The sequence below is a fragment of the Dermacentor albipictus genome, chromosome 10 (assembly GCF_038994185.2).
Source record: "Dermacentor albipictus isolate Rhodes 1998 colony chromosome 10, USDA_Dalb.pri_finalv2, whole genome shotgun sequence".
In the NCBI taxonomy this organism is placed as follows: Eukaryota; Metazoa; Arthropoda; class Arachnida; order Ixodida; family Ixodidae; genus Dermacentor; species Dermacentor albipictus.
Window position 1 is genome coordinate 66,112,632 of NC_091830.1, and position 27,911 is coordinate 66,140,542.

At 41.7% G+C, this 27,911-nt stretch overlaps 1 protein-coding gene across 2 annotated transcripts in view; it reads right to left on the reverse strand.

Moving 5' to 3' along the window:
• Positions 1 to 267: 267 nt before the first annotated feature.
• The window catches only part of LOC135898616 (uncharacterized protein DDB_G0284671-like), a 72,290-nt gene continuing 44,646 nt past the window's right edge, over positions 268 to 27,911 (reverse strand). The window contains exon 4 of one of the 2 annotated variants that reach the window (XM_070526682.1): positions 268 to 1,009. In XM_070526682.1, the coding sequence (XP_070382783.1) occupies positions 459 to 1,009 (551 nt within the window). In that variant the 3' untranslated portion in view covers positions 268 to 458. The remainder of the gene's footprint in view (positions 1,010 to 27,911) is intronic. The other variant, XM_070526681.1, reaches the window with a different exon arrangement.

Sequence of the window (27,911 nt, forward strand, 5' to 3'; positions counted from 1 at the left end):
CATCCCTGCTCTTATATGCCTGTGAGACCAACACTGCAAGAAAACAGTTAATTTAAAATTCTAGAACAGGAACGTCTCCAAAACCATATGAAGACAAACTATGAACTGGTATCGTCGCAATTATTAACATGGCTGATATGGCCATCTAGCCATTGAGTCAAGAAGATATGTTCTGCAACTGTGATGCGATGTGATGCATTGCACTGTGATGTTCCTGAGAATGTCATGTAGCTGGCACTTATTAAAGGTCACATGCAGATTATTATTTTAATTTATAGCATTAGAGAAGCATGATTAGTAAGGAATGCAATCAGCAGACCCCTGGTGTAGAGACTATAGATTTGGTACCAAATGCTGAAAGAATGAGTTTACTTCTGAGGAAATGTTTTCAATTTATTTCGCTAAGTTTCCCCAGCGACAAAAGTATTATACATTTGCTGCGCTCTAAAATGGAGATGTTATTTTCGAAATGCCTCTCGTTTTTTAGCTGCCTGCTCATTTCGCTTGTTTTGACAGGTCTCCTGCCCCTCTCTTTTTTCTCTTGGCTCCCTATCGGTTGATTTCACTCTTTCACTTCTGGATGCCCCGTCATTATCTCCACAAGTGTCTTTTCCATTTCCTAGTCCACCTCCTTCTCCAGAGCCACCAGTGCCTTTTCCATTAGCAACGTTTCCAGTTTCTGCTCCAGTTCCTGTCCCGCTTCCTCCACCACTTCCTCCGTCAGTATTATTTCCCGGATCTTTTCCTAGTTTGCGTTTCCACCATAACCCCACAGAAGATGCCGCAGCACCGACGGTGGCACCTCCCGCTGCAACCCCAGCTTGTACAGCGACCGGCAGCCCTGCGGCTCCGAAGCTTTGGCACAGGGCAAACACGCTGCCTTGGGCAATGTAACCCCCTAGCGTTGCTTGGTATGCAGCAGCTGCCGAGCCCGCTACAACTCCACTCGATGAGAACCCAGCAGCAGCCAAGGCAACGGGTGCTGCAAGCACAGCGGCAGCACCTACACCTGCAAAAAAACGAATGTCAGTTTGCGTTGGGTTGGCCTAATAGTGCAGAGTATTGCACAATGAGAGAAGAGAAACAAGTTATAACCAGAGTTCAGCACTTTTCGCTCTCATTGTTGACTGTTAGGCATACTTGTGTTAGTGTTCATTCAAAAAGAGAATTTGATTTCATTTCTTTCAGTGACAACACCCTTGATTGAACACTTGCTAGACTTGTCTTTTATCATTAAAATTTTTTTTCGCACAGGAACAGAGTACTCATCTCTTACCACCTTCATGTAAAAGTTTATATTCCGTCATCCATATGAGATTATTTGGTGTGATTGTGATTGGTGATGACCGCTCCTGGCATTTTTGTTGTTGTGTGCTGATGAAAAATCACCATAGCAATGAAAACAACAAACAAGAGTGGCGGTGAAAACATTCATTGAGCAAAATACAAGAGTGTTGACCCCCGAAGGGGAGGCCACCTAAGTGAGCGCCCTCGCCTGGAACTCCATTGGAGACTCCATTGGAGCTGCTCAAAGCATGCGCCACCAGGGCACGCTGAGCACACGGTAGAGCAGCTGAGCAGGGTCTCCTTCCAGGCCTCTCATGTGGCAATGAGGAAACGGGGGACAGCGGAAAAGAGGGACAAGCAGCCACCATGTGGTAGGTGTCGGCCAGGACCCCACAATTGTGACAGTGCCTACTTGTATTAGGCAGAAAATGATGAGCCACAGATAGACACAAGTCGGTCTGTGAGCAGTGCAGGGTTCGCTCATCGGTCTTAGAGCACAGGACAGGGTAGGAAGGAGCCGACGACCATCGCAGTAATCGGACAAGATTGTTTGAATAGATGTGAAAGACTGGGTTCCAGGATCAGGCGAGGGGGAGGAGAGGTAATGTACCAGAGAAGAAGCGTGCGACTCATAACTCAGTGACCCAAGTTGTCTACTAGTTTGGGTCACAAAGTATGTGCTAGCTGCTGTCTTGATGAGCAGATAACATGGGCCACTACATGGCTCATGCAATAGTGTGTTTCGGCTCTTGCCATGCCATTGTCATCATATTGTAATCATGCAGTCATCATATTGTCATTATGTCAGAAACATCAGCACATTGTCGTCATGCTGTCGTCATCATGCATTTGTTGTCGTACCGGCGTTATCATGCCAACACCGTCATTCCATCACACACACAGTCGTCATACCAACATTATATCATTGTTATCATTGCAGAGTCATCATTCCAGTGTCACTGCTGAGTCGTCATAATACACGAGTCCTCATGCTGTCATGGTCATGCCAACTGTGGCGAGTGTCATGACAAAATGGCCTGATCTTGAAGCCAGCGCATGTCGCATATTCCCAAGCTGAATTAATGAAAATCTTAGGATGACCCTGCAGACTCTAAATAAAGGAGTCTCCAGCACTATGATGTCGCTAAATTGCTTGAATATGAATTGCAGTTATATCAACATTGATCGTGAGATGGGTGCTGCTAGGATGTTTTTCTTTACAAAACTCTCACAAAACACTTCAGAGATTTCAGTGATGGACACTGTAGACATTGGCATACGTCACTATGACCACAGAGAGAGCCCATAACAGCTATCGTTTTCAAAGGATAACTCTCATCTGACAACAGGTGTATGCTTTACTCCCTGGCGTGTGATATTTCAAGATGAAGGCTGGGAACGAAGCCAACAACACTGGTGTACAAACGTGCCAGATGGCACAACACGAGGTATTCAAATAGAAGATTTCTTAATTTAAAAAATAGCCTAAGTTTTGTAGCAAACATCTCCTTTGTTGGCGCCCTTGTCTCTGCTTCAGTTCCAGTTTTTCTGCTAGCTCCCTTGTTGCTGCCCCAGTAATCACAATTTTGGACTTTAATTCCCGTCTGAGTTCTCTCCGCCACTTCTTACATCAGTCACATTTTCGATATCCCCTACTCGTCTGCATCTCCAGTCTCTAACCACACTAAAACCAGCAGACATTGACCCTGCTTCCACTCCAGCCGAGGTGAACCTAACAGCAGTTAGGCCAAGGGTGCCGCAACTACAGCAAGGACGGCCTCACTAACATCCGCAAGAAAGATAAAAGCACAAGAAAAAAGATAAAACAGTGCAGTGCTGGTTCATCCGTACACGGAGTATCATGCAAAGCACGATGCTTAAAAAGGTGTTAAAAGTAAGGTTCACTGTTTCGGCTTTCATTTGTTCAAAAATAAGCGCACTCTTGTTGCTTATGCAAAGAAGAAAGTTTTCTTTCGCGGTGATATTCAACTAAGAGCCTGCCCTATGTATTTCTTTTCTCAGGTTAATACTCCTTCATATAAGCAAACACTGTTTTTTACGTTGTCAATTCAATGAAAGTTCATGAGTATGGCGATCTTACAGGCATGTCTTGTCTGAATAACGTACAATACCCAGCCTTTGCTTGTTTGTTGGAGTAAAGACACCACAGATATAAAAAAGCTAGCATGATTGGTTCCTTCAGGGTTGCTGATTGGCATGTGTTTCAACAGCTGGGACCACCACGCTGTGTGCAATGAAGTATACAGCTCTAGACCCGGCCTTGGCACATGTAAAGTCAACATACATATATCGCAATTGTTCTTGTCGTGACAAGCTAACTTCTGCGAACATGAAATGCGGCTTTCTCTCAGGACCCTGGTTAGTTTCGTGCACAAGATGGGCGGACCATTACAAAATTCCATTGCAAAATTCCATATACAGGGTGTCCTACATAACTTGAGACAAGAATTTAAAAATGAAAGGTGCGTCGGAAGCGAATTGAACAGAACACATACTATTCACAATTGCCTATAGTAACTCAATTTTTTGTTTTCGCCATAAGTCACTCATTAATTAAGTTTAACTACCCAACTCTTTATTTATTGGTTGAGGATCCCAAGCATGATATGAAGATTTGTAGAGCACCTTCAGAAACCACCGATTGAGTTGTTTCCTTTACGACATGTCTCATGTAGTCCTTTTTTCCGGGTTGCAAAGGAAGCCTAAGAAATATGAAAAAAGACACGTGACAGAACACTTGCGCAGTGGTATCGCGCTTCTCTCAAGCATGCGCTTGATGAACAAGGTGAGCTCCTGTCAGATGACGGCGAAAATAAATGCTGCTGGCCGAGCGCTGCCGATGAGATAAACACCCTGCCGCTTCCTCGTCACCAGTCACGATGCAGCTGACTTTGTTCACTGAACACAGGTTCGAGAGCAGCCCAATACCACTGCGCAAACGCTCCATCACATGGCTTTTTCCATATTTCACTGGCTTCTATTGTAACCCGGAAAATAGGACTACGTGAGACCTAGTGTAATGGAAACAACTCGATCAGTGGTTTCTCAAGGTGCTCTACAAATCTGCGTATCATACTTGCGGTCCTCAGCCAATAATTAAGAAGTTGAGTAATTAACCTAATTAGTTATGGGAGGAAACAAACAATTGTCCAAGTTACTATAGGCTATTGCAAATATTATGCGTTCAGTTCAATTCGTTTCCGACGCGCCTTTCCTTTTTAAATTCTTGGTTCAAGTTATGTGGGACACCCTATAAAACTCCAAGTGCAATGGCAGTGGTGGCTTTGTTGTCAGTGCAATGCCAATCACTGTGTTAGGTGGTGCATGGGATGTGGATAGTGCAGGCTAGACTTTTAGATGGTACAGAAAAAGTAACTGATTACAATTACAACTATTCCTTTCAAATAGTTAATTGACTATGGTTCCCGATTGCTGTCAAATGAAAATAAGTAAGGAATTACTCAAATGTAATCGATTACTTAAGTATTCCTTTCTTTCCCATTTTTTTAACAATGCACAAATACAGTAAAATAGAATGAGTTGGTCTGGCTCTATCAGTGTATTTTCTGCAGCCATTTCACATGCTGTCAACTTTCACCAAGAATTGCTCTTGAAATTTTTCTCTGGTAATCTTTTCTCGTTTGCTTACGAAGATTTCTGCAACGACACTGTAGAGGCGCTCAGTTTGCAAACTGGGCTGTATTGTAACGTGCGTACACATTGCTCCCAAAAAGTTGGTTACTCAAAATACTGTGATTATCTGGTCTGAGTCCTACTGAAGCACAGCACTTCATTGTTGCTGAGGCTAGGGGAACGCGCTTCTGACAGGGCGAGTGAAAAACTGAAAAATAGTTGGTAGGTTATTTCTAGACATAAACATTTGAAGTGTCTATCGAGCCATAGAAACGCTATGTCAATTTCTCGACCAAAATTTCACGGACCTATTCCCAATGTCCTTTACGCATTAGCCATTGAGTCCTAAACAACCTATTGTGACGGACGCCATCATACTTTTTCATTGCTTGAAAAATAGCCAAGTCTCCCATGTAATTTAATGTAATCTTGCATATCATATAGCCCTAAAAACACTGTTATTGTGTTACAATCTCAAAGATAGGTGTATATGAGTCACAGATGCATCATAATGATAGAAACATATGCGTTTAATGGCAATAGACTTCTTTCTATATCACAAATATCATAGGCTGCACTTAAGCAAAAAAGCATTGAGCAGCAGCTATTATTGCTTATAAAGGCCGCATAAGGGTGCTTCCAGAACAGATTACAGAAATTTATTATAAGAGAAAAGCTCACACGTCAGGCTTCCTTGAGAGATATGAAAATCTGCAACCCTGCTATTTTCAGGGGATCGATGCATAGCTGCCTCATGGAGCATAGCTACCTAGTGTAAGTTATTGTTCACTGCAGAAAGGAGGTAACCTTTGTACAAGTCTTTTTTTTCTCTTCTGGACACTAATTCCTGCTAAATAAAGGTGCTCGTAGTTGCAATGCCTGTTACGACTAGTTTTGTCAAAAATGCAACTGGTTACATTTAATTGGATACCGAAGAAAGTATCTGAACGTTACCATTGTATCTGAATACCGAGTATCTGAATGTTACCGAGTCCGCAAAGCATTCATTAAATTAACGTATTGTTGAAAACTTTATTGATTGCAAGCAATCAACTACATGTAATTCTATACAAGTCTGATGCAGGCAGAAGTACGCACGTCAACAGCGCAAAGGAAAGGCTAGACGGGCTACGAAGCATGCACTGAACGTGGACGCTACATAGTGCACTTTGTAGGAAGGCCAAGACGAGGTGGTGCAGATAGCAATGGACGGTAGTGTAAGTGGCTGACGGCTGCACCACGCAGAGAAATGCTGGTGACCGCAATGCAGTATGGTTAGCCAGCCTCACTGAGAGTTGCAGAAGTCGATGCAGCCGTCACTACACTGTAGAAACTCGGAAGCCGTGGAATTAACAGCAGTAATACATGTACGCCTAAAATTGGAAAGGTTGGAGTGACAATAAGGTATGGAAAAAGTTTGGCTGCAGGAGCAACTAGGGAACGGTGCACAAGGCCTGTTGCCGAGTGCGAGGGCAATGGTGGACTTACTAAAATACGCAAATCAAGTGGGGGATGAAGCCATGAGGTGGCTAGTGGCAATGCACATTTGTCCGTGGACGTAGTAAACCTGTGTACTAAGAGCTGGCCATTTGGAACAGAGATCTGTGTGGGCAACCCCAAGGACAGCACTGACTGCTGATTAAATTATACAAGTGATGCCGGTGATGGTAAATAATTTGAAATGTGTTCACAGTGGTGACTATGGGCATGGATGCCGGGTGCAGAGCCGGCAGGAGATCGGGCCAGGGTGATGGCTCTGAGACTATCCCACCAGACTGAGCAGATGCAAACCTCTAAGGCAGAGACCTTTGAATGCCAATTGAGGGGTAAAAAGTGAAGGTTTGAGTGGGTGGACAGTCAACTGGCGGGCAAATGTGAAGAACAGCATTCAACATTCTGTACAGAATGAAATACGCAGTGCATGGGAGCCAGCGTTGAGCCCGTTGTGTCACGGATGTCACAAGCTATCAATGGTGGCGTGAAAGGCGCATAGGAAGCAGGTGTGCTTGGTGGGGTAAAACCCTTAAAGGGACGGTATGTCCAGACTCTGGCAACAGAGGCCACACGCAGAGATCAGGGCAAGGACACCGAAGTAGTACAACTATCGGCTGATGGGGTAGACGCATCACTGGTTGAGAGGAGACAGCTAGCCTGATCGCGATGGCAGAAGGGCACAGAAAGGAACGTGATCAGGGCTGTCTGTGAGGCAGCAGGCATTGAAACAGAGAGGAGGCAAAACCAGTACTAGAGTTGAAAGTACAGGGCTTCATATGAGAAGCTCCAACAGAGCATATATTGCCCTAGATTTGCAACTTGGTGGACAGTACAGCGAAGAAGGGACAGATTTTGGCTTGCATGGCATCAAGGACGACGGCATACTTCAATGAATGAATGGTGATGCTGCTGAGCTACAAGATGCCCGATTCACGTTACCAGAGCAAAAGAAATGAGAAACAAATAGAGACGGATGCTAGTGATCCAGTGTTAGAGGTGCCTGCATCTTTTCTTTTATCCTATCCATTTTGTGCTGGTAGTGTAAATTAAGAATCTAGCAACCCATCAGCCCGTTATCAGCAATGATTCAGGATAATAGTGAGCTGTGTAAATTACCCTCCTGTTGAGTCATGCTAACCATACTCCTCTGGCTGGCCAAAATGGTGGACTTGGCAGGAGGAGCTAAGGAAAGTCCATGACAGCGTAAGGTGCTGATTCTTAGGTCTTCACTGTAAGGACGACATGACGGAGACTGACATGATAGGCCATCATCTTATTTATATTGAACGTGAAGGTGAAACAGCGAGTGAAGCAGTGGCTGCAGCATCTAACCAAGCCAGCGAAAAGGCCGGCGCTGGGTGCACGCACGTGGCAGCAGACGACCCCAAGTGGAGTCCGCTGCTGCCACGCATGATGACGTCACAAAAAGAAAACTTAGAAAAAAATACATGAAATGCTAACGTTATCGTTTTGTTGTTAAATACACTACGGCTAAATAAATAAAGCATTTATTTTGTGCAGCGTTTTAAAATCGAAAATGACTGTCGGCGCCTACACGCGTGCACGCAGTGGGAGGACCGTTGCGATTCCTTGTGGCTGTGTGGTGTGTACAAATCACTGTGTAATATCGGCGAGTACGAATAACGTTGCCGTTACGAAGCTACAGAAGCTTCGAACGAACTGTGCTGCATCCACGAAACAGCACGACATGTCGCATCATTTGGACTGTCGGTTTCGAAGAGTCGTGGTAGCACAGCGCCGACTGCATATTGGGTCACTGTGTAATATCGGCGAGTACGAATAACGCTGCCGTTACGAAGCTACAGAAGCTTCGAACGAACTGTGCTGCATCCACGAAACAGGACGACATGTCGCCTCATTTGGACTGTCGGTTTCGAAGAGTCGTGGTAGCACAGCGCCGACTGCATATGGTGCCGACACGGATCATGCATATTGCAGGGTGTGTCGTATGTAGCGATTCTTTAAGTTGTGTGTACGCCTTCTGGCAAAGTCGGATGCCTATTTGGCCTTGGACACCACGTCGACACACTGCTCTCGAGCTCGAAAACGCAGAAGTGGTGCGCGTCGGCATTGACGTCGATGTAGGGTGCATACACATTTCCAAATCGTTGTGCAAAGTAAGGGCGCCTTTTGTCGATGAGCAAAGTGCGTTCAAACATTTCGCCTTACGCACGCAGAAGCGTAGTAACGAAAGCCTGGACGTGAAACGTGAATCTAACAGAAAGGCCTGTTCCCGCCTGAAGGCAATGTCAGCAAGTGTCCGTGACGAGTGTCAAGTGACTCACACGAGGCTGGGCGTTGAAAAGTGTCTCTCGAGTGCCGCTGCTTCAGTCTGGCCAGGGCCCAACCCGCTTTCATGAACCATTTGAAATGCCCAGTGTATTAGTTGCTATAGATTGTGGTGCAGCGAGACAGCCATTCCATAGCAGCCATGAAAATTACCTGTGGAAGTAATAGTAATGCGATAGGCTTTCGTGGTGATTGTCATTATGTATCACATGCATCGGAGTGCGATCATTTACACCCTGTGCTTGTGTTTAGATGAATGCTTTATCTTCTGAAGATACGGTACAGCACCTGGATCTTGAGTGGATCTTTCACTGTGCAGGCTATACCAAAACCTCTCTATCCTTGTGTGCTTCATTTTTGCCAACTGTCTTTGCTCCACAAAGAAGGCCAAGTTTCTTTCACTGAGTTTCACTCACTAAGGGAACAGGCTTGTGCGACTTGCAATCAACAGGGGTCAAACACATGTGGTAGAGCTTTAGTTGTACAATATTCAATTGGGTGCCATTGTACATGCACCCCTAGGAAATCATTTGCTATGGCAAATACTAACGTAGTGGCATTTCTTTTTAAAATTTGTATGCCTTAATAATATTGTTAAAATATAGAAGTATGTCTGCAAATTTAATAAATTTGGAGATCCTCACGTAATTCCTAATGCATGTTGGTACATTATATTATTCCCAATGGACTCCTCAGTATCACTGTTATTTCTCAGCATTCTCCCACAACAGGTATTCTTTCATCTCTGAAACAAACGAAAGTCCTCCCGCTTTTCAAATCTGGTGACTAAGGCATTTGTAGCTATATATAGATTGATCTTCTTAGCACCTTATTCAAGTAAAATGTTAGAATACATAGGTTATAAGCATACTGTTGAATTCATTGAATCGCATAATGCCCATGTAAGTTCTAACATGGTTTTTTGCATGGATTTAGTATGATGTCGCAGTTAACTCACGACGTCACTCATGCTTGTGTTTTCTAGCAATGTCAATCATGATTAATAGTTTGCACTTCATTTGCTTGCTTTTTTTCACATTGCATGGTGTGTGCATATTATTCTTGTATGTATACCTGAATAAAAAATTCAGTTGCAAGTCAGTGCTCCTGTTGCGTTTTCACTGTCCTGCATACTTTGTGCACTGTTTCTACTCTTTCAAAAACGCACTAACTCGTCCAGCTCTCAGTATGGAAGCTTAAAGTCAGCTGTTAAAATGAGAATCCAATAAACATGGAAACTGTCTGTAGGACAATAGCAATGATTTTGCTGTTTGCAACATGCAGTTTGTACATGTTTGTACAAGAAGATTTCAGAGAGATATACAGAGTGTTACAGTGCGTAAGGTTGAATGGTCCCGTCCCTGCCATATATACTGCAATATCATCATAAGTGTGCACAGGTCTTGCACTGCAAGCCAGAGACTTGCTCCAGGGCTTTCTTATTTTATTAAGTGTCAGCTGCTTGCATTGATAATGTGGTTGGTAAATTGCTTACCTATTTCCCACCTAAGTTCTCTCCATTTCATTCTGCTGTATTTATCGAATTGTTTTCAGCACTGTTCTTTCAATGACATCAAGGGTTACTTTCATTTTGTGTCAAGGTGTTTTCTAATGCACCAAGATTAAAGATTCTGACAAGTTTTCAAAGCTGACACAATGGCAAAAATATTCTTTTCATTCTGCTATATTTATCGAATTGTTTTCAGCACTGTTCTTTCAATGACATCAAGGGTTACATTCATTTTGTGTCAAGGTGTTTTCTAATGCACCAAGATTAAAGATTCTGACAAGTTTTCAAAGCTGACACAATGGCAAAAATATTCTCAGCCATAAAGTGTGCTCATTGAGACACCAGGCACCCTGTCCCACAAAACATCCATCAATTCTATTTTTAGATAAAAGCACATCAGTTTCTTACTTGTCAAGCTACATCTCTAGGCACCACATGGTCTTTCCAAAAAGAAGATTGCACAAGTATTTAAATGCACTGTTTAAAAGTTTACTGTTAAGACTTGTGTTTCCTTCATTTCAGTTGCAGTATGTGAAGTAGGTAGCAAGAGTGTTCAGCTTTAGTGCATCTGCTGTTGACAGAGCTAAGCTTACATGAAGGTGAAAGGGCATCCCTGCATATATCAACCCAATGTAAAGGTATGGCTTGATAAAGACATGTTGTGCTGGAAAGGTTAATTAAAGGTCAGCAGGATTCTCTGGTAATGTGGCATGCACAATACAGCTGGGATACAATATGCAGATCACTTTGCAATTACTCATTCGCTTCTTGCTTTCTTTCTGCAGCATAAGTCTGCATGCTATGGTGTTATTTATCTTCATAACATCATAAAAAAAATTGCAATTCATTGCTCCACCAAAGGCACCATCAGCCAGCTAAGCCGTTCTTGACATAAAGCTTCTCAGCCTGGTCTCTACATATGTTAGCTTTGAGAATGTCTTTTCACACAAACTTATCACAGGAACTCTGGAAAGGAGGTCAAGAACGTAACATAAATCTTTGGAAACTGATTTGTCCAGCCCAGTATCATTTTACAGTCCTGGCTTTCTTGATGCCAGTTTGGGACTTAAGAAGCTGCAGCTTAGCATGCAAGGTGTCGAATTATATATATTTCAGAGGAGCTAGACTTGAAAAGCCATTTTATTATCCCCCACATAAAGGTCCAAAAGGCTCTACATGAAAACTATGAGATAAACTTGCGTAAATCCCACGCAATGTGAAAATTGATGTTATGTGAAGTATTTTATAGGTAGTTGGCTATGCCAAGGTGAGGTATTGCTATCGGTGATTCGAAATGAACACTCGTGTGAAACTTCCTTTTGAATTTCAAATGGAGGTGACCAACAACGGGTGGGTGTGCTGCTGCTGAGACACCTGAATCTTTTCATGTGAGCCATCTGGTTCCAACGCAGGTAGCGTGAGAGTCGCATGACAAAGCTGGAATGACGACAACGCAGCGAACACGATGGCATCACAAACATAACTATGAGAATGACTATGACTAACTATGAGAATGTTGAAATTATGTCCTAACAAAATTCACTGTATTGTATTTATTGTCTTTGTAACCTGTATTACCCACTCCCCTCTGTAATGCCTTTGGCCCTGAGGGTATAATAAATAAATAAATAAATAAATAAATAAATAAATAAATAAATAAATAAATAAATAAATAACACATCCACACTTCTAGTGGCACAAGCTAATATACAACTTGGGCTACTGGGTTGGCATAAAAACATGTAAGAGTAACAACCCCATTATTGAAATCTTTCAATACAAACTATAACAAAAAATTTTGTGCTTTGTTGCACCTATAAAACTACATAAAAAAAACGTATACTAACATAAGCAAATACACAATAAAAAGTCCATTACAGCAAAAGCAATATTGTATTACTTATGCGTATTACTTTATTGATGAGGCCATGAAAGTAGAAATGCCAGGTGATAACACTTGCCAAAGCTCAAGCAAATGTCTCGTTTAGTCCACTTCCTGTTTGGTGGACTTTAATTTGCTGGTCATTGATGCTTGTACACGTTGACATAGCTCCTGCCAGTCATGGCAAAAGCTGATATTATTGTGATTATGGCATGCAGTTTTTAAACTCCAAGCCCAGCTGCTGCTCTTTTTTTTAAGCATAGCTTCCTTCAGCTGCAGCAATAATATAAAATTAATATGTGCTGGGCCAATGTACAGATATTTCTGTACTCTTGCATGTCATCCTATCTTCTCACTTCTCCCATTTCTGCCCAGGATGATGCAGTTGATTCGATTTCCAAGGTTGCTTTTGCATTGCTTGTAATTAAGCTTGGAAGGCAGCATTCTCCACTCTTTTTCTGTCCTTGCTGGATTAAGCAACAAGCGAGAATACTGCTTCATGTGGCCCAGTGGTTGCTTTATTTTGTCCTCCAGTGTAATAGCAGTTGCTACGAACTTAGCAAGAACCTGGTCCAGATGCCAGCAATCCTTTCTGCACCTTCGTCACATATGTCTGACAATGCAAATTATTGGCAGAAAATTTGCAGATCATGCACTTCAACTTGCTCACCAGCTTCAATGCATGTTGCTATGCAACGCTGGCAGCAGTTTGTCCAGTTAACATATTTCACTGCCAAAAAAACTTGTGTGTCTGTATCAGCATCACTCTTTTCTCTGGTGTTTGGTCGGATGAAGTTCTGCAAGAGAAGAATCTGCCAGTCATCGCACGAATTCTTGCGTATACATTAACCAAAATATTAATTGAATTGGTTTAAGCAATGTAGGTAGTTGGGCGAGTTGGTCCAGCATTGCAGGCTTGTAAATGTATATAAGATACAAGGACAATTAAAAGAAAGCACAAGAATCAGTAGTGCATGTGCTACATGTGTGTTGTCTTTTCTTTTGTACTTGTATTTTAGGTGCATTTACATGTCTGAAATTGTTTAAGCATGTCGCATCTTAGTTTCAACAGGTATGGCTGACTAGATATTGTGCGGTTTTTGGTTTTTCTGCATGGGGTTTACATCTGAGAGAGAAAGAAAGGAACAAGGAAGGCCGGGTAAGTTAACCAGACGTACATCCAGTTGGCTATCCCTGCATGGGGGTGAGGGTATGAGGGTTTAAAAGAAAAAAAAGGAGGCAAGTCGAGACAGTTCACTCGCACAAAAGACAGATGGTGTCTATAAGTATCTTTTCAGATTCGTTTATTTTAGAAAGTCATAAGAGCACGTATGCATAGCTTTCTTCATTAATATGGCCAAGCACCCAGGATCCTAGCCTCTGTGAAAGGTCGACTATCCAGTTGTGTGGGTAAACTCTAAAAGGGCTGACATTGGATATCAAAGACTGACAGGGGAGGTGTTCAATGGTCTTTTTGCAGTTACAGTGGTCACATTTAATAACAAAGGACAGTGAATTTGTAAAGGCACTTGATCAAGTATGCCTCTAATTACCAGGGGTTACAAAGAAGGCCCAGATGTCATAAACAGTTCTAATAGGGCTTTCTCTCACCCCGAAGAGGAAATGGTGATGTTGCAGCACGTGCAAACATCTTTGAAAGTGGAGGCTAGTGAGTAACAATGGTTTTTGAAAATGTAGCCTGAGAGCTCACCACTTTCAAGCAAACGAGATGGTACTCAAGCAAGATGGTGGAATGTTGAATATGTGCTCTGAGCCCTTTAGTATGTATAGCTATGTAGGCCGAGATTAGGTCTCTCTGCTGATTGCAATTGTAACAATTCAACTGTCAACAATCGTGAGTGTGTTTTACACACAGTAGATTCAAGAAAATGCTACCTCGAGACGTACCATGGCTGTATCACCAATTTAACCACTTCAGAGCTAAACTTGCATTTCAAAATGCTAAAGGTCTCGTTAACGGCCATGTGCTCAAGAGGGATTTATTTAGAATTATTTGTCTAGCATATGCCACACATGTACCCGCCTGTTGTGTTAACTAGGACAGGGACCATTGATTTATATTTGCAGAGGCTTTGTAACAGTGAGGGCTGTCTTTAGGAATTCAGTAGCCACACAATACACGATTTGTGGTGCAACCAAAAATATATGTGAGCTGTGCTCCACAAAGGCAATGAGAAAATCACTTTTGCGATAGTGCATTTCGCACGGATGTAAGTGTAAGTCAGTGTGCTTTTTTTCTTTTTTTGCTCACTTCCTTTCTTTAGTCCCTTGCCGTCTAACATGGAGAATAGTTTTCCAAGCCTGGGGCTGGGGCTTCTCTAGATGCAATTAAATTTTATCTCGAAAGAGAGAGAAGAGCTAGACGTTGAAGATTTCACAGCCACTGACAGTCCACAGTACACTCTAAAAAAAGTTTACATCCTTTAGGGCTTGTCTTGTCCTACAGCGATAATCGTCATATCTGCCTTACTTGCATATTTCCTTTCTTGAAAACTCGGTGTTGGATACTTTACTGTTGAGACTGCTGTGTCAAGCTGATTACGCACAAGCCGTTCGTGACTAGGAAGTACCGGCCTCGCAGCATTAAAGAAAGGAAATGTGGGCAAGATAAATGACGATTATTGTTTGGGGACAAAATACAACCCACAGGGGGCAAACTTGACCGCAACGTATACATCTTGTGGGCTAAATTGTACAAAATGCAGTGCAGAGGAGCATATGTGCTATATATATATATATATATATATATATATATATATATATATATATATATATATATATATATATACACACACACACACACACACACACACACACACACACACACACACACACACACACACACACACACACACACACACACCTACACGTGGGCAAAGGTCTTGTATGTGTTTCTTAATGGTTGTTTTTTTGCTTTATCTTCACCACAATACAGACAAGTTATGTGGTGAGTTATACAAACTAACTGCATTGCTGTGAAGCATACTGAGATTGAAAGGGGGCTCAGTTCAACTCTCACGGGGACTATAATAAGAGTCCCTAATTACACACGTGCGTACACGTCGTCTCCGGTCACAGTATGAGCACAGAACCATCTTATATGGGTACCGACATGCATTCAGAGGTGTTTCTGGTGTGGTGTTTTAAACCGTTTTTTTTGCCCTCAGGATTCCTCTCTGTTTGCGCCCTCTTTACACAACCGCTCGCGAACAACAATAAAGCCAACTAATAAACCCAGCTATTCGCTGCAATGCATAATTGTTGTCTGCAAATGGGCTTTGCAGCAGCATTAAGTATTATGCAGTGAAGCGCTATCGTAAAAATTTTTAACTCCGGTAAACACATTGCGCTTCATCATGTTTTCGCAATGTTCAGTCTCGCAGGTAGCCAGTACATATATATATATATATATATATATATATATATATATATATATATATATATATATATATATAGTTCATCGCAGCCACTGCAACTGCTGAGAACATATCGTAAAAACTTGATTTGTGTGCGAATCAAGTTTCTACGATATGTTCTCAGCACTTGCAGTGGCTGCGACGAACTAGCTTTTACACCAAAATCTATCGGCTTCATCGCATAAAATTTTTGCTGCAGTGAAAATGTATTCGACGTGTACCATACATATCCGACTGCACTGGTACAATAAACCATCCACAAAATTAAGCCAATAGCTGTTTAGCTTGAGTTTCGTAGTTTTAATGTCTTCGTGCGAGTGAGATGTTTCCAACTTTCTAGTTTTTTGTCAGTGAGGTTCATTATTACGTTGTACTGCAAAGAAGCTGCATGTCAGAAGTACATATTCTTTACTCGTTGCACAGTGACTACCAAATTAGTGGTTCTCGCCATGAACTGCTGTCCATATTCACAATGGTCACAGTGATCTCACAGTTCCTGCAAATCAGTACTCATTCAGCTCATACTACGTGTCTTTTGGTGTGCGCTACCAATCAGTGATTCATTCTGTCTGCTGTTTGCAGTCGTCCATTAAAGCTGTATGTGTTAGTACTTAGAAACTGGGACAATATGCAATGATTTACTCATTTTTATGTGTTGTATTGACATTTTTTAATTTTTTCCTTTCTTATTTCCAATGCAATACAAGGCGTTGTGCAGGCTAACGATGCGGTACTTGTAAATTTATTAAGATAGCTCTGTTTTTTGAACACTCTAAACATGCATGGTTTTGAATTTGTCTTCGGTTATATGTGTAAACGGCAGGAACTCCTTTCTGGTATAACGTTCTTGGTTGCAGTGAAGGATGTATAAATATAGCTGATTTCGTAATAGCTTCACGATTTTTTTGCGCCGCAGTTCTTTGATAGCGCACTACCAATACATACAGAATACACTATAAAAATGTCTTTCCGCACTACACATTAGAATTTTTGGCGAGGTGTTTGCACCTGTGAAATTCAGGAGCCGTTGTGTTGTGGCTGCCCAATTTACGTGTCCGACATTTGTGGCACGTTTGCTAGTATAGGAAACAAAGGTGGCAGTCAGGAACTGCTCTGCTTCATTTTTACCCAATCATGTTGGTGTTCTGATCTTTTAGGTAGTCAGAGTTGTCAGTTGATAGTTCTGTGTCTACTGTCATTGAAAGCTTCATAGTTAGCCTTTGCGAAACATGAAATAGATTATCATATCTTGGAGGTGAAGCAGTGCACTGACAAAGACAAGGCGAAGACACCTAAGAATTTATGACACTAGCTGCAAGGTATGATGATTAATCAGCAACTAGCCCAGCTTTCCACATTAATAAAATATATCATTTACTTGTAGCGTGAAAGAATGACGCAATAGAAATGTCAGCTTTTCATATGAAAGTATGCATGCACGTGATTCATGCATGTGTGCTTTTTTGATCCAGCGATTCCACAAAGGCCGCCCTGTCAGAATAACTTATTCTTATGTGAGAATAAACCAAAGTTATTGTTGAAATGTTCTTTCCCATACTCACTTGAATGACTGAGATGCCCTTGTACTTAACTAGGGATAGCTAGTTGGTCAGCACACTTGGTCAGGCAATGGCCTGGCCAACTAAGGTACCACTTTGCCAGAAATTAATGGTGGTTTTAAATTACACCTTATTGTGCAAGGTTTTGTGTAGAGAAAGTAGATCACCACACAATAAGTTAAATGACTGACAGTCACTGAACAAAAGAATCTTCTGCCTGGAGTCAATGTTTGGACAAAGGGACTTGCCTTATTAAAAACTGATTTCCACATAGCTCATCGCTCGCAAGGGTCGAGGAGGATATCAGGTGCGTAGGAGTAAAATGAAGGCTGTGGAAAGGGGAAGTGGAAGGCTTTGAAGGCAAGGATTAGTTTGCAATAGTAAAAGGGGTGTGCTAAGTGTTCTTCCAAGTGGAGTGACGAAAACAACCCACAAACTTCAAATGAACCATTACATACAAGTAGGCGTCAACCTACTGTGGCAGCCTTTTAGGGAAACCTAATTAAGGTAAGGCTTGCACTGTCAACTCTGTGGACAGCTGAAAGTCTCATAATCATTTCACGTTATGTCCTGGCCATGACCAAATATAATCTGGAGCTCCTACTGTTCCACTTGCCCTTTCTATTTACTATGATATAGTGTTACCTGAAAACACATCTTTCTTGATGGACAGCTCTTAAACTTGCAAAGCCTTTGCTCACTTTCACATACTCGGGCTTCTTAAGCACAATATCAATTTTATTAGCTTTTTGTCAATGGGTAACTGTTCTAAGACCTGTGGTGTACAAAAATTATTTATCTTCCGATGGTGCTTACTTGTTCAACATCTCCCAATATTGCCCACCATTTAATATTTAAGACAACAGCAGTTATAGTGGACTAAGGATGACTGTATTGACTGATGGAACTACCCACATAAAAATATTTCACTTTTAGTACTCTTAAGAGTTCAGCATTTGAATTGTTGAAGCATTCAAATGCGGTCAAGTACACTGGGTTACAATTATTGGATTGTGTCTACATTAGAAAGAAAAGAATGAAACTGCTGCCATGTCATGTATGGAACACCTGGCTTATAAATTAAGTCATGAACTCAAACCCTAGCAGGAACACGGATTTTGTTTTTTCTACAACAATGGTTTTTTTGTAGGATCATTTCTGATCTGATCACTAACTCAGCCACGCTAGCACCTATGAGTGGTATACATGACGGCTAAATTAATATTTGGTACATTATATTTTAAGCTTGTTTTTTTAACTAGTATATGCACTTGAACTGATTTGACTAATGGTTGTGCACCTGTGCTAAGGTTCCCTTCTTTATATATTGGATATGCGTTTAACGGGTTCACGGCAACTCCATTTTTAATAATCACTCTGTTGTGGCAATCTAAATGTACTGACAACCATCATCTTGCACTCATTTCTCTCCTTCCAAGTTGAAAAAGAAACACAAAAGAAAGAACCATGGTCACTAAGAAAAATGTTTTGCCTTTAGTGTACTTATCTGACTAAACCTGTATTCCATACATACTAATACAACTAGGAAGACGTTACAGCATGGAGCCCCTCTGGTTGCTTGAAAGTTCCGAGATTCATGCAGCTCTAATTAATATCAATATAAGTGACCTTTCCTCTGCATATGTTCCAAGTAGTACTTAATGAACAGGATTGTGGAAGTATATGCCTAATGCTGATGCTATTAAGCCAATTTGTCAAAAGACATTGCTACCTGATTTGTGTGAAGCCTGTCTGCAGCTCCTTTTTATAAGTTCAGGTGTATAAAAAAGGGTAATATTATAAACCTGATGATAAAGCAGTCATTGTAGAGAGAATCTGGTTCATATTTTAATGTCTGGAACAGGAGCCAGAAATATCACCTATCTCATCTGCCATTGTTAATGATGTGTGGGCATGTCCTACATACATCATTCTTAATCTGCTTCTGAGCCCCCCACCCGGGCCGGGCCCCTTGCTTTAAATCATTGTCCAAACAAAAAGAGCATGTAAGTGGCTGTGCTAAGACTTGTTCTTCATTACTGCCTTTCACTGAAAGCCATATGACCCCAAGCTCTTAACAGTATTCCTTTGTCTAAGCAATGCAAATTTGTGTCATCAAGCTTATTAAAAAGAACTGGTCTGCCAAAGTCATTTTCATAGTAGCCTAATAATTTACCCGCAGTTTCTTTGCAAAAGCTACCCAACATCTTTCACCGCATGCCTTGCATTCTTAGACTTTTGTCCTTGCTGTCTAGTTTTGGAATTGCTGACGTGCATCATTTCAGGCATGCTTTCTAGCAAGATTGGTAGACTTAGCTTTCCGTCAATTGTACAAGCAATACTTGCCAGGTGTGCAGCTTGTGTTCCCCTACTTGATTCTGAAATGAAATACTTGTACACATAGTGGTATGTTTAACATTTTCCGTGCCTTCGACGAGCTAGGTTCGTCCGTGGCTTTTTGCTAAAAACGGCCAAAAACAAGCTCAGCTCATAAACACTATTTCGCATTCTCTAGCATTGCCATGGACAAGCCAAGATGTGTCTCAATGCTTAGTCAGGCTTTTGATCGAAAGCAATGCATAATCCATGGGACAGCACAAGAAGAAGCAAATTTATTCTTTCTGAGCAGGTAAAACACGTTGTCAACTGAGGTTTTAAAAATACATTAGCCACTTCTCATCAGAATGAAATGAATTATGGGGTTTTACATGCCAAAACCATGATATGATTACGAGGCACACCGTAGTGGGGGATTCCGCATTAATTATGACCATCTGGGTTTCCTTAATATGCGCCAAATGCACAATACATGGGTGCCTTTTCATTTCGCCTCCATCGGGGTAACAGTGCGACATGGAAGAGGATAAAAAAGCGCTTGGTAGTACATACTGCACGAGTGTGCTTAACTGAGCTGGTTAGTGCACGTTTATAATTGAATTTACCAGTGCTGAAGAGTGGCGGAGAGAAGACGACAGACAGCGTTTGAGGGGTGAAGCCTCAAAATACCGTAAATAATTCAATATAGTAGCTTCGTTACAGCCACTTTTGTTTTCCAGAAGGATACTATGCCTTGATGTCACGACACAGTATATGGTCATGTGGGAGCAAGACATTACGATGTTATGACACTCGCTCTAGCTCATTCAGTCGTCCACTGTGCTGCTACATTGACCTTCAAAATTTGCAGTGCACAAGTCGACTGAGCTAGCCGGAGGCCTCAAGAGAGTGTCAAAACATTGCAATGTCCTTTTCTCACATGACCACGTACTGTGTTGTGATGTCACTACATAGTATCCTCCCAGAAAACAAAACTGAAACCGGCTCCAGGAAAGCTATTATACTAAATCACGCCACTCCAAGGCTTGTTATTATATTTTTAGAGCTCTAGAGCCTTAATTTAATGAGAGAAAAAAAGGAATAATTGAAGATATCATGTCAGTACCTCTTCAAATGGAACCTTGCAGACAATGTTCGGCCTAAAGTGTATTGGGTGCTTTGAATAAGCATTTATGGTCTTAGGATGTGTTGTAAATGCCAAAGAAAAGTCGAAGGGGGACAGCCCCCGGGCATAGTTTTGTTGGTAAAGTACTTTATATCTTTTTGGTGCAAATATTGGCTTGCATAGGTGTAACTGACACAACAATTGTTGAAGCTTGAAGCAGCATCAACTGTGTCACGGGCACTCAAGCAGTGGGCATTCCTTCTCTGGACAAAGACCTAGAGTGAGGGGGCAGGGTAGAATTGAAAAATATTGCCGTCCATTATGAATGCAAGGACATACTTTATGTTATGCACAACATACGGTATCTGTCAACAATAAACTTGCGCACAGTCATAAAATACAGATATGCCTTCTCGTGGATAGACATACATGGATGCCTTATACACGACATTTAGCATGACAGCTATTTGGCTTTGCCAAAGTATGCAGTAGTCTAACAGCCATGCAAGACTGTATGGCAAAATCTATGCAAATTAAAGGGCAGGCTATTGCTTCATGTCAAGATAACTTGATTCAGTACAATACCAGTGCAATTTATATCTCGGTATATCTGCCCAAAATAGACCCTATTTACACATTGCACTTCTGCCCACGTTAACTCTCACACTACTGCACACAAATGTTAATGTTCTTTTCTTTCCCATTGCCGAACTCCTATTTTGGTCACCACTATAGAAGTTTGACTAATTAATAACTTTTCTGCTAAGCAATAACTGCACACATTCAGCTTATGCAAGCCACACATCCCGATTTGCTCACAAGGAACAAATTCTATTCCATTTATTTCAGGCTGAGTTTGCACAGTTATGCAATTTTGAAGCTGTGTATAATGTTTGATGTATCGTACAGTGGGGCAGTGTTATATTAATATTGTGTTCAAAAGGAAATCCTTTTTCTTTAACATAACGTATTATTTTCACTCTTTTCTTGCATTCGGGTGCTTGAGTTGTTTCCCGCAATTTTTCTGCATTCAATTGCGTGACTGTCTTTCCAAGCTGCCAAGTGCCTTTGCTTCATCCTTGTGCTCCTCCTGACGCCTTCAGTATGATGCCTGTCCGTTTGATCACACACGAAAGTGCAAAAACTCTCCTTTGACTTATCGTTCTGGTTCTGATCATGACTGCCACACCTTATCTCAAAGAATCCTTGTCTCGTTTTTCTGCAAGCTTCATCCCCCCCTCCCTCTTGCTTTGTTTTGCGTTTTTGTCTTTAGGATAAATGTTTAACATTACTTTAGCAGTGGTGCTAGATGGGCTATCAGTCCCAGTTAAAGGTAAGCTGTCGCCGTCTTCAGGGCAGACACAGCACCCATTCACCGACACAGCATAGCAGACCTGCTGACAGAGAACAGAATGGCTTTTGTGGCACAAATTCAGATTCGCCTCCGAGTTTCTGTGTTTCTGGAGCTATGACTGTTGCTTCTGCAACGCATCTGTTTGCTGTGAGAATATCGCTACTAAAGTAGTGTGAAATTCTTGCAGCATTCTTTAGACCGAGTTACTTAGCTTTATCAATGGGCATCCTCTAGTCATGTGAACAAACCCAGCTCTATGGCCTGCTTATTAAAATCCCTGTTGGCTTGGCGGATGTTTAACGCGCTTTTTTGTCTAATTTGGTCAATCGGACCTCGAGCTTCACTTTACTGCAGCAGATGTCCAATTCAAAGTATTCACAAGCCTCTACGTCACTCTCGTTGAAAGCAAACTAAGTTGAACTTAACAACTATTTGTGACACAGATGTAAGTATTCTATTACTTTTCTTTGATGTCAGTGTGCAAGAATATTCCCATAATTCTCAGCCACTCAATGTCCCATATTTCAGTCTTTTAGGTCCCTAGGGCACTTGTGAGTGCACAGACAAGGATGCTACATAATTGTTAGTAAACACTAGTGATCCTTGCAGTTCCTCCCATTTTTAATACTGCCATGGTGGTACTGGATGCTTGTAGGGCAAAGCTTCCAAATTTCAGATGGGATGACCTCAGCGTTCCAGCCTTGCAGACCTTGGAGAGCCCATCACGATGAAGGCACAGATTATTGGCAGACACACAGCTGGTGGTTTCAAGGGCTAGGCCTGCACGATCAGCCTTCCGATGAGACTTGCTATCCCAGCTTTGTGAGCTATGGAGCAGTCATCGTTTTGGTGGCAAGATAAGTCTGCACTCTATGCGCCATTCACTTCAAGGACTAGGCCTTCAAGATGGATGTCACTGAAGAAATTTATCGTCCCAGCCTTGCAAACTTTGCAGTTGTCATTGCAGTTGTCCTTCGCATCGATAGGCCGGTCATTGGCTGCTCCAAGGGCTGGGCTGACAGGTTGTGTCATTCACCTCCGGGGGCATCCTGGCTTTGTGAACTTTAGACTGTTGTGCTGAAGGGCAAGGTCAGACAGGAGCTGAAGCAAGCAGAAGGTGCTCCCACCTCCCAAACTTACAGATGACGCTTGCAGCCATAGTACGAGTCCTGGGTATTATGGCACAAAATGTAAAGAATCGAGACAGATGCCATGGATACCCTGATCTTGCTCCTTTAATGGAACTCTAATGTGAACGATCATGATAGAAGAGTGGTGCTATCTTTTCTGTTTGCAATAGGTATGAGGGCATTCAAGGCAAGAAAACAGGAAAATTAAAGGACCTATTTGTACATATTAAGTAAGGGACTAATCACTGCGGACCACGAAGCCCCGGGTGACAAAAATGAAGGGAATAGCTGGAACATGGATGAAAGCCACATAGGAAGGTTGCCCCATGGATTGTGCTGAAGACATGCAGTCAAGACTTCACTGGACCAGGGCAACCAGTCAAAACCTGGCCAACACATCGCTACAAGAGTACGGTTTGTAACTTCACCAGGCTACAGAATTCTAACACAAGGCCTGTGAGCTCCCGCTTCTGTGGCCAGAACACAAGCTTCTCGATATGGTTCCCGCTTCTTTGGCCAAGTGTGGACATTATGTTCGAGATGTCTTGGACCCTTCGGTCAAGCCTGTAGTTGCTGGGGTGAGTGCAGGGCTGCTTCCATCTTCTCACCTTGCAGCAACAGTGAAATGTTTTTATTGGCTGAACAATACTTTTTTCATTCGCTTTGTTTTGTGCCACTGCTTTATTTGTTGTAGTCTGCTGTTCACGTCGAAATACCATCTTACTCTCAGCTTCTAACTTAAATCTTTACGATTTACTTCCCCTTCCATGGGTGCATTAAACTTTTATTGCATGTATGCGATGGATTTTTTTTTTGGGGGGGGGGTACTATGATGTTTTTGGAAAGTCACCAATTCCAAATATAAATAAGCGACATGATATCTACTGATTATTGGTAGCCATGTGGAAAACAGGCAAACGCAATGAATATGTAATGGCTAAAAAATCACTCCACATAGTTAGATGGTCTGTTGAGATTTTTAGGCCTGCCAAAGTTATAAGAACACGACAGTGCAAGCCATAAAGTACTTAAATTTAGAATATACAAAATAGTATTCGGTTATTCACTATGTTGACTGTTTATTAAATAAAGACTGGCAGATTTTATTCCGTAATGATGCTGCGAACAGCCATGCAGCTCAGTATAGTTGCAGCCGCAATGGGTCTGTGCTGCGCAGAAATGTAAATGAAGTTTATTAATTAAATATTCACATAACATCTGACGAGAACTTAGTTGCCATATACATGCAGCCGTGCAGGTAGGTCTCCATGATCAATCAGCGCAAAAATAATTAGGCCATAAAAATAGCTGGGTGGCTTGTTTTATTCGAAATTGATTTTGCCCAAACTACACACAAATGAAAAATCATCACATAATATCTCAATAAGACAAACATAAATGAGGGGGGAAATGGTACGACAAGGAGGACAACAAAGCCAGAAAGATTGGGCTTGGTTCGAAACCTGACATCAGCTTCAAAGCATGGCCAGAAGGTTGGCCCAGGATGCTAGAAAATATATGTATGTTGGGAAGAGTTCGAGGGCATTGTGGTCAGCTTCATGCTTGATCCATAGTACTATCTGCAATGCGTGTCAATAATTGGCCTCCTGAAAGTTGTTTCCTATGTAAGCATGGCTGTGTATGTTTCAGCTCAAGAACAGGACCTGCTTCTGTGCCTGAATTGACAGGTGAGCACGCTTAATAAACCAGAGCATGTCAATAGTGTACTGAGCAGGCGTATGTTAGCAGGCTAGGATTTTATTTGTCTTTAGTTATATTTCTCATCATTTTACCTGTTGCACAATGCAGACCAATGAAGGCCCAAGCACAAGAGGGAAGATGAAAAAGTGAATGCATACATGACTTTCTTTAATGACAAAATGAATGTTTTCTGCATCAATGCCATAATACATACCTGCCAACTTTTTCAATTTCATCACAACAAGTCAGATTTTTAGAGGTTGCTTATAATTCTTCTATTGACACAAATAATTATAATGTGGGCATTTCTTAGGCACTTCATCATCTGCACATGACCATCATCACATCGTGTTCTTCATCTCTTGTGGGGACCCAGCTTAAGATTGAACTGCGCCTTCAGTGTGATCGGTCCACCATGTCTTCGGGACGTATTAAAGGTCATGCTAAATGCTACATCACAGTAACATTTTTTCATTTGCATCTTAGTAAAGGCAAAAACTGATCTTAACGGAATGCAAATATTATCAATGGGAAATTTTCAGAGCCAGACTACTCAGACCCACTCAGGTATTCAGGCTTACTGGCAGCAATGCCACAATAAAACGGCAGGTAATATTTTGGCTGACGTTACATGAATATTTTGCGAATAAACATCACAAACATTTCTTTTTCTATGACGCAGATTATGTTTGCTGCGAATATAGAGCAGCGTGCCTTTTCCTAGAACCTCTACAGAATGAAGCCATGTAAGGTTCCCAGAAATGTTACATAATTCAGTTTCCTAAAATCAGCTTCGCCACAGTACGGTCTTGTTATGCAGTGAAGCATATGCAATGTACAACGGCGAAGCATATTATAAAAGTGGAAAGGGGCCACTGTCAGGGACATATAATGTGTTCCTTAAAGTGACAATAAAGAGAAAAATTATTTCTTCTGCATTAGTAAATTACCTTTCTACAACACCAAAAACACCACTCTTACCAGTATAAGATGCTTGGTAGACCAGAAAAAGTGCAAAAACAAAAGACGGGTGGTGACGCCTCCTTGAAGTTCCCAGACCTGGTTGCTGTGACGTCATGGATTTGGATGGTATCTTCTAGGGCCTACTTAAGTACATAGCGGTACAGACTGTCTACATTGTGTTCTAAAGGAACCAAATATGAAGTTTCTAGAATTTTTACTCAGCCAACGCTGCCCAAATGCAAAAATATACTTTGAAATCCCTGACGTCACACTGACGCAGCTGTGTCGAGGTTTTGGCGTGAATTTCAAATACTGATACTTCGAACTTCATTTTCACATCTAATAACCAAACTATTGTTTTAAAATGACTGCCTGCAGGGTTCTAAAACAATGCTTTATTAGTCTAAACTGATTTATTGTTTTGCTTTAGTGTCCCCTTAATGATACGTCTGTGCACCCTCCGTCTCCTGTCAGTAAAAGCACCAATACACCTATTTATTGTACTAGCAGGCCATCAGAGCTACTTTGGACATGGCTGGGGCAATGTGAGCTGTTATTTCAACTACCTTGCAAGGATGTAGCTATTATTCTAGAAATATTAAACACTTAAAAAACATGAACACTATAAACTTTGGCTTGATAAACAAAACGTTACTTTCTTACAGCTAGGGCCGCACTTTTCACCCCAGAACATGGGCCTTAAATCTCCACACAAACAGCTTTGAATGGCTGCCAGTAGTTATTACATGTGTCGGTATTTGTAGTATGACAGGAGACAGCAGGTGCGTGCATGTGTAATTAAGGAACACGCATGTCCTGTGACAACAGCCTCTTTTCATTTTTGACATGCTTCACCGCGTAACACAGCTGTATTACGGAAAATCTGACTTTAGGAAACCGACTTCCACAACATTTTTGGACCCTTGCCCAAAGTCAACCGAATTTCTTATGCAGAAAACAATTCCCAGAATTTTTTACCATATTTTAGTATTTTATGTCTGCAATGGTAGTACTTTTTGGATTTAAAGTTGAAGAGTCTGTAATACAAATGGTTTGTTTGTGTGTAAAATGTCTATCGGGGTATCTTAAGCACATGTGTAAGCACATGTGGTGCGCACGTCTGTAATTAAGGAACACACATGTCCTGTGACTACAGCTGTATTACGGAAAAACTGACTTTAGGAAACCAAATTATGCAACATTTTTAGTCCCTTGCCCAAAGCCAACCAAATTTCTTGCGCGGAAAACAATTCTCAGAATTACTATATTTCAGTGTTTTCTGTCTGCAATGGCAATACTTTGTGCATATAAAGATGAAGAGTCTGTAATACAAATGGTTTGTTTGTGCATAAATTGTCTATTAAGCGCCAAGTAGAACACAAAAGCAAGATGACATACAACACAGAAAAGCTTAAATTTGGCCTTACAGCACAAGATAGCACGAATTTTAGTTCTTGTGTAAATGTCTTTTGACCATAAGTTGAAAAACCCTGTTCACTTAATGTTGAAAATAAAAGCTATAAGGAAAAGTACACAAATTCTTAAGGAATGAAAATGCACAAGGTAGGCTCATCAGAAAGTATAAGCTTTGCCTTTTAGTGAGAGTTTCTTGCAAATTGAAATGTGGTTTGTAATGAGAGGTAATTTTGAATGCTGATAATTGTAAAAATTCTATCACATTGAAGTCGTTTAATAAGGATCTAGCTTCGCTTTTTCCTCCAAGTTTGGCGTCGGCATCTAACCAAGTAGACGTAGCAGGATACAGCTGTACAATGGACAGGGAAAACGTGAATATTTACAGGACAAAAGACTCCTGCCAGATAGACTTAGCGGAAGGGCTCTGCACTTGTGTGATGGGTGTATTTATTAGCTCATGCAATTCAGAGATGCTCAAACAGTAAACATGTTTAGTACCTCGTAGCGGCATGACTGTCACCTCTAACGCAGGCGAAAAAGATGAGCTCATATGCAGGTAGTGCGAGAATAGATCACGCTAGCGCACTTGACCAAAGCGGCCGCGGTGTCAGCCTGCCCCGAGATCCCGTGGCACCATGGCTGGCTTAAACAAACAGTGGCTACGGCAGCTACTTCTTCGCTCTGCCTCCCTCAAAGTGATGACACAGCTGACCGAGCCCAGCCTTCCCACAACTTGGTGACCAGGACGACTGAGCCCTGCCATGCCAGCATC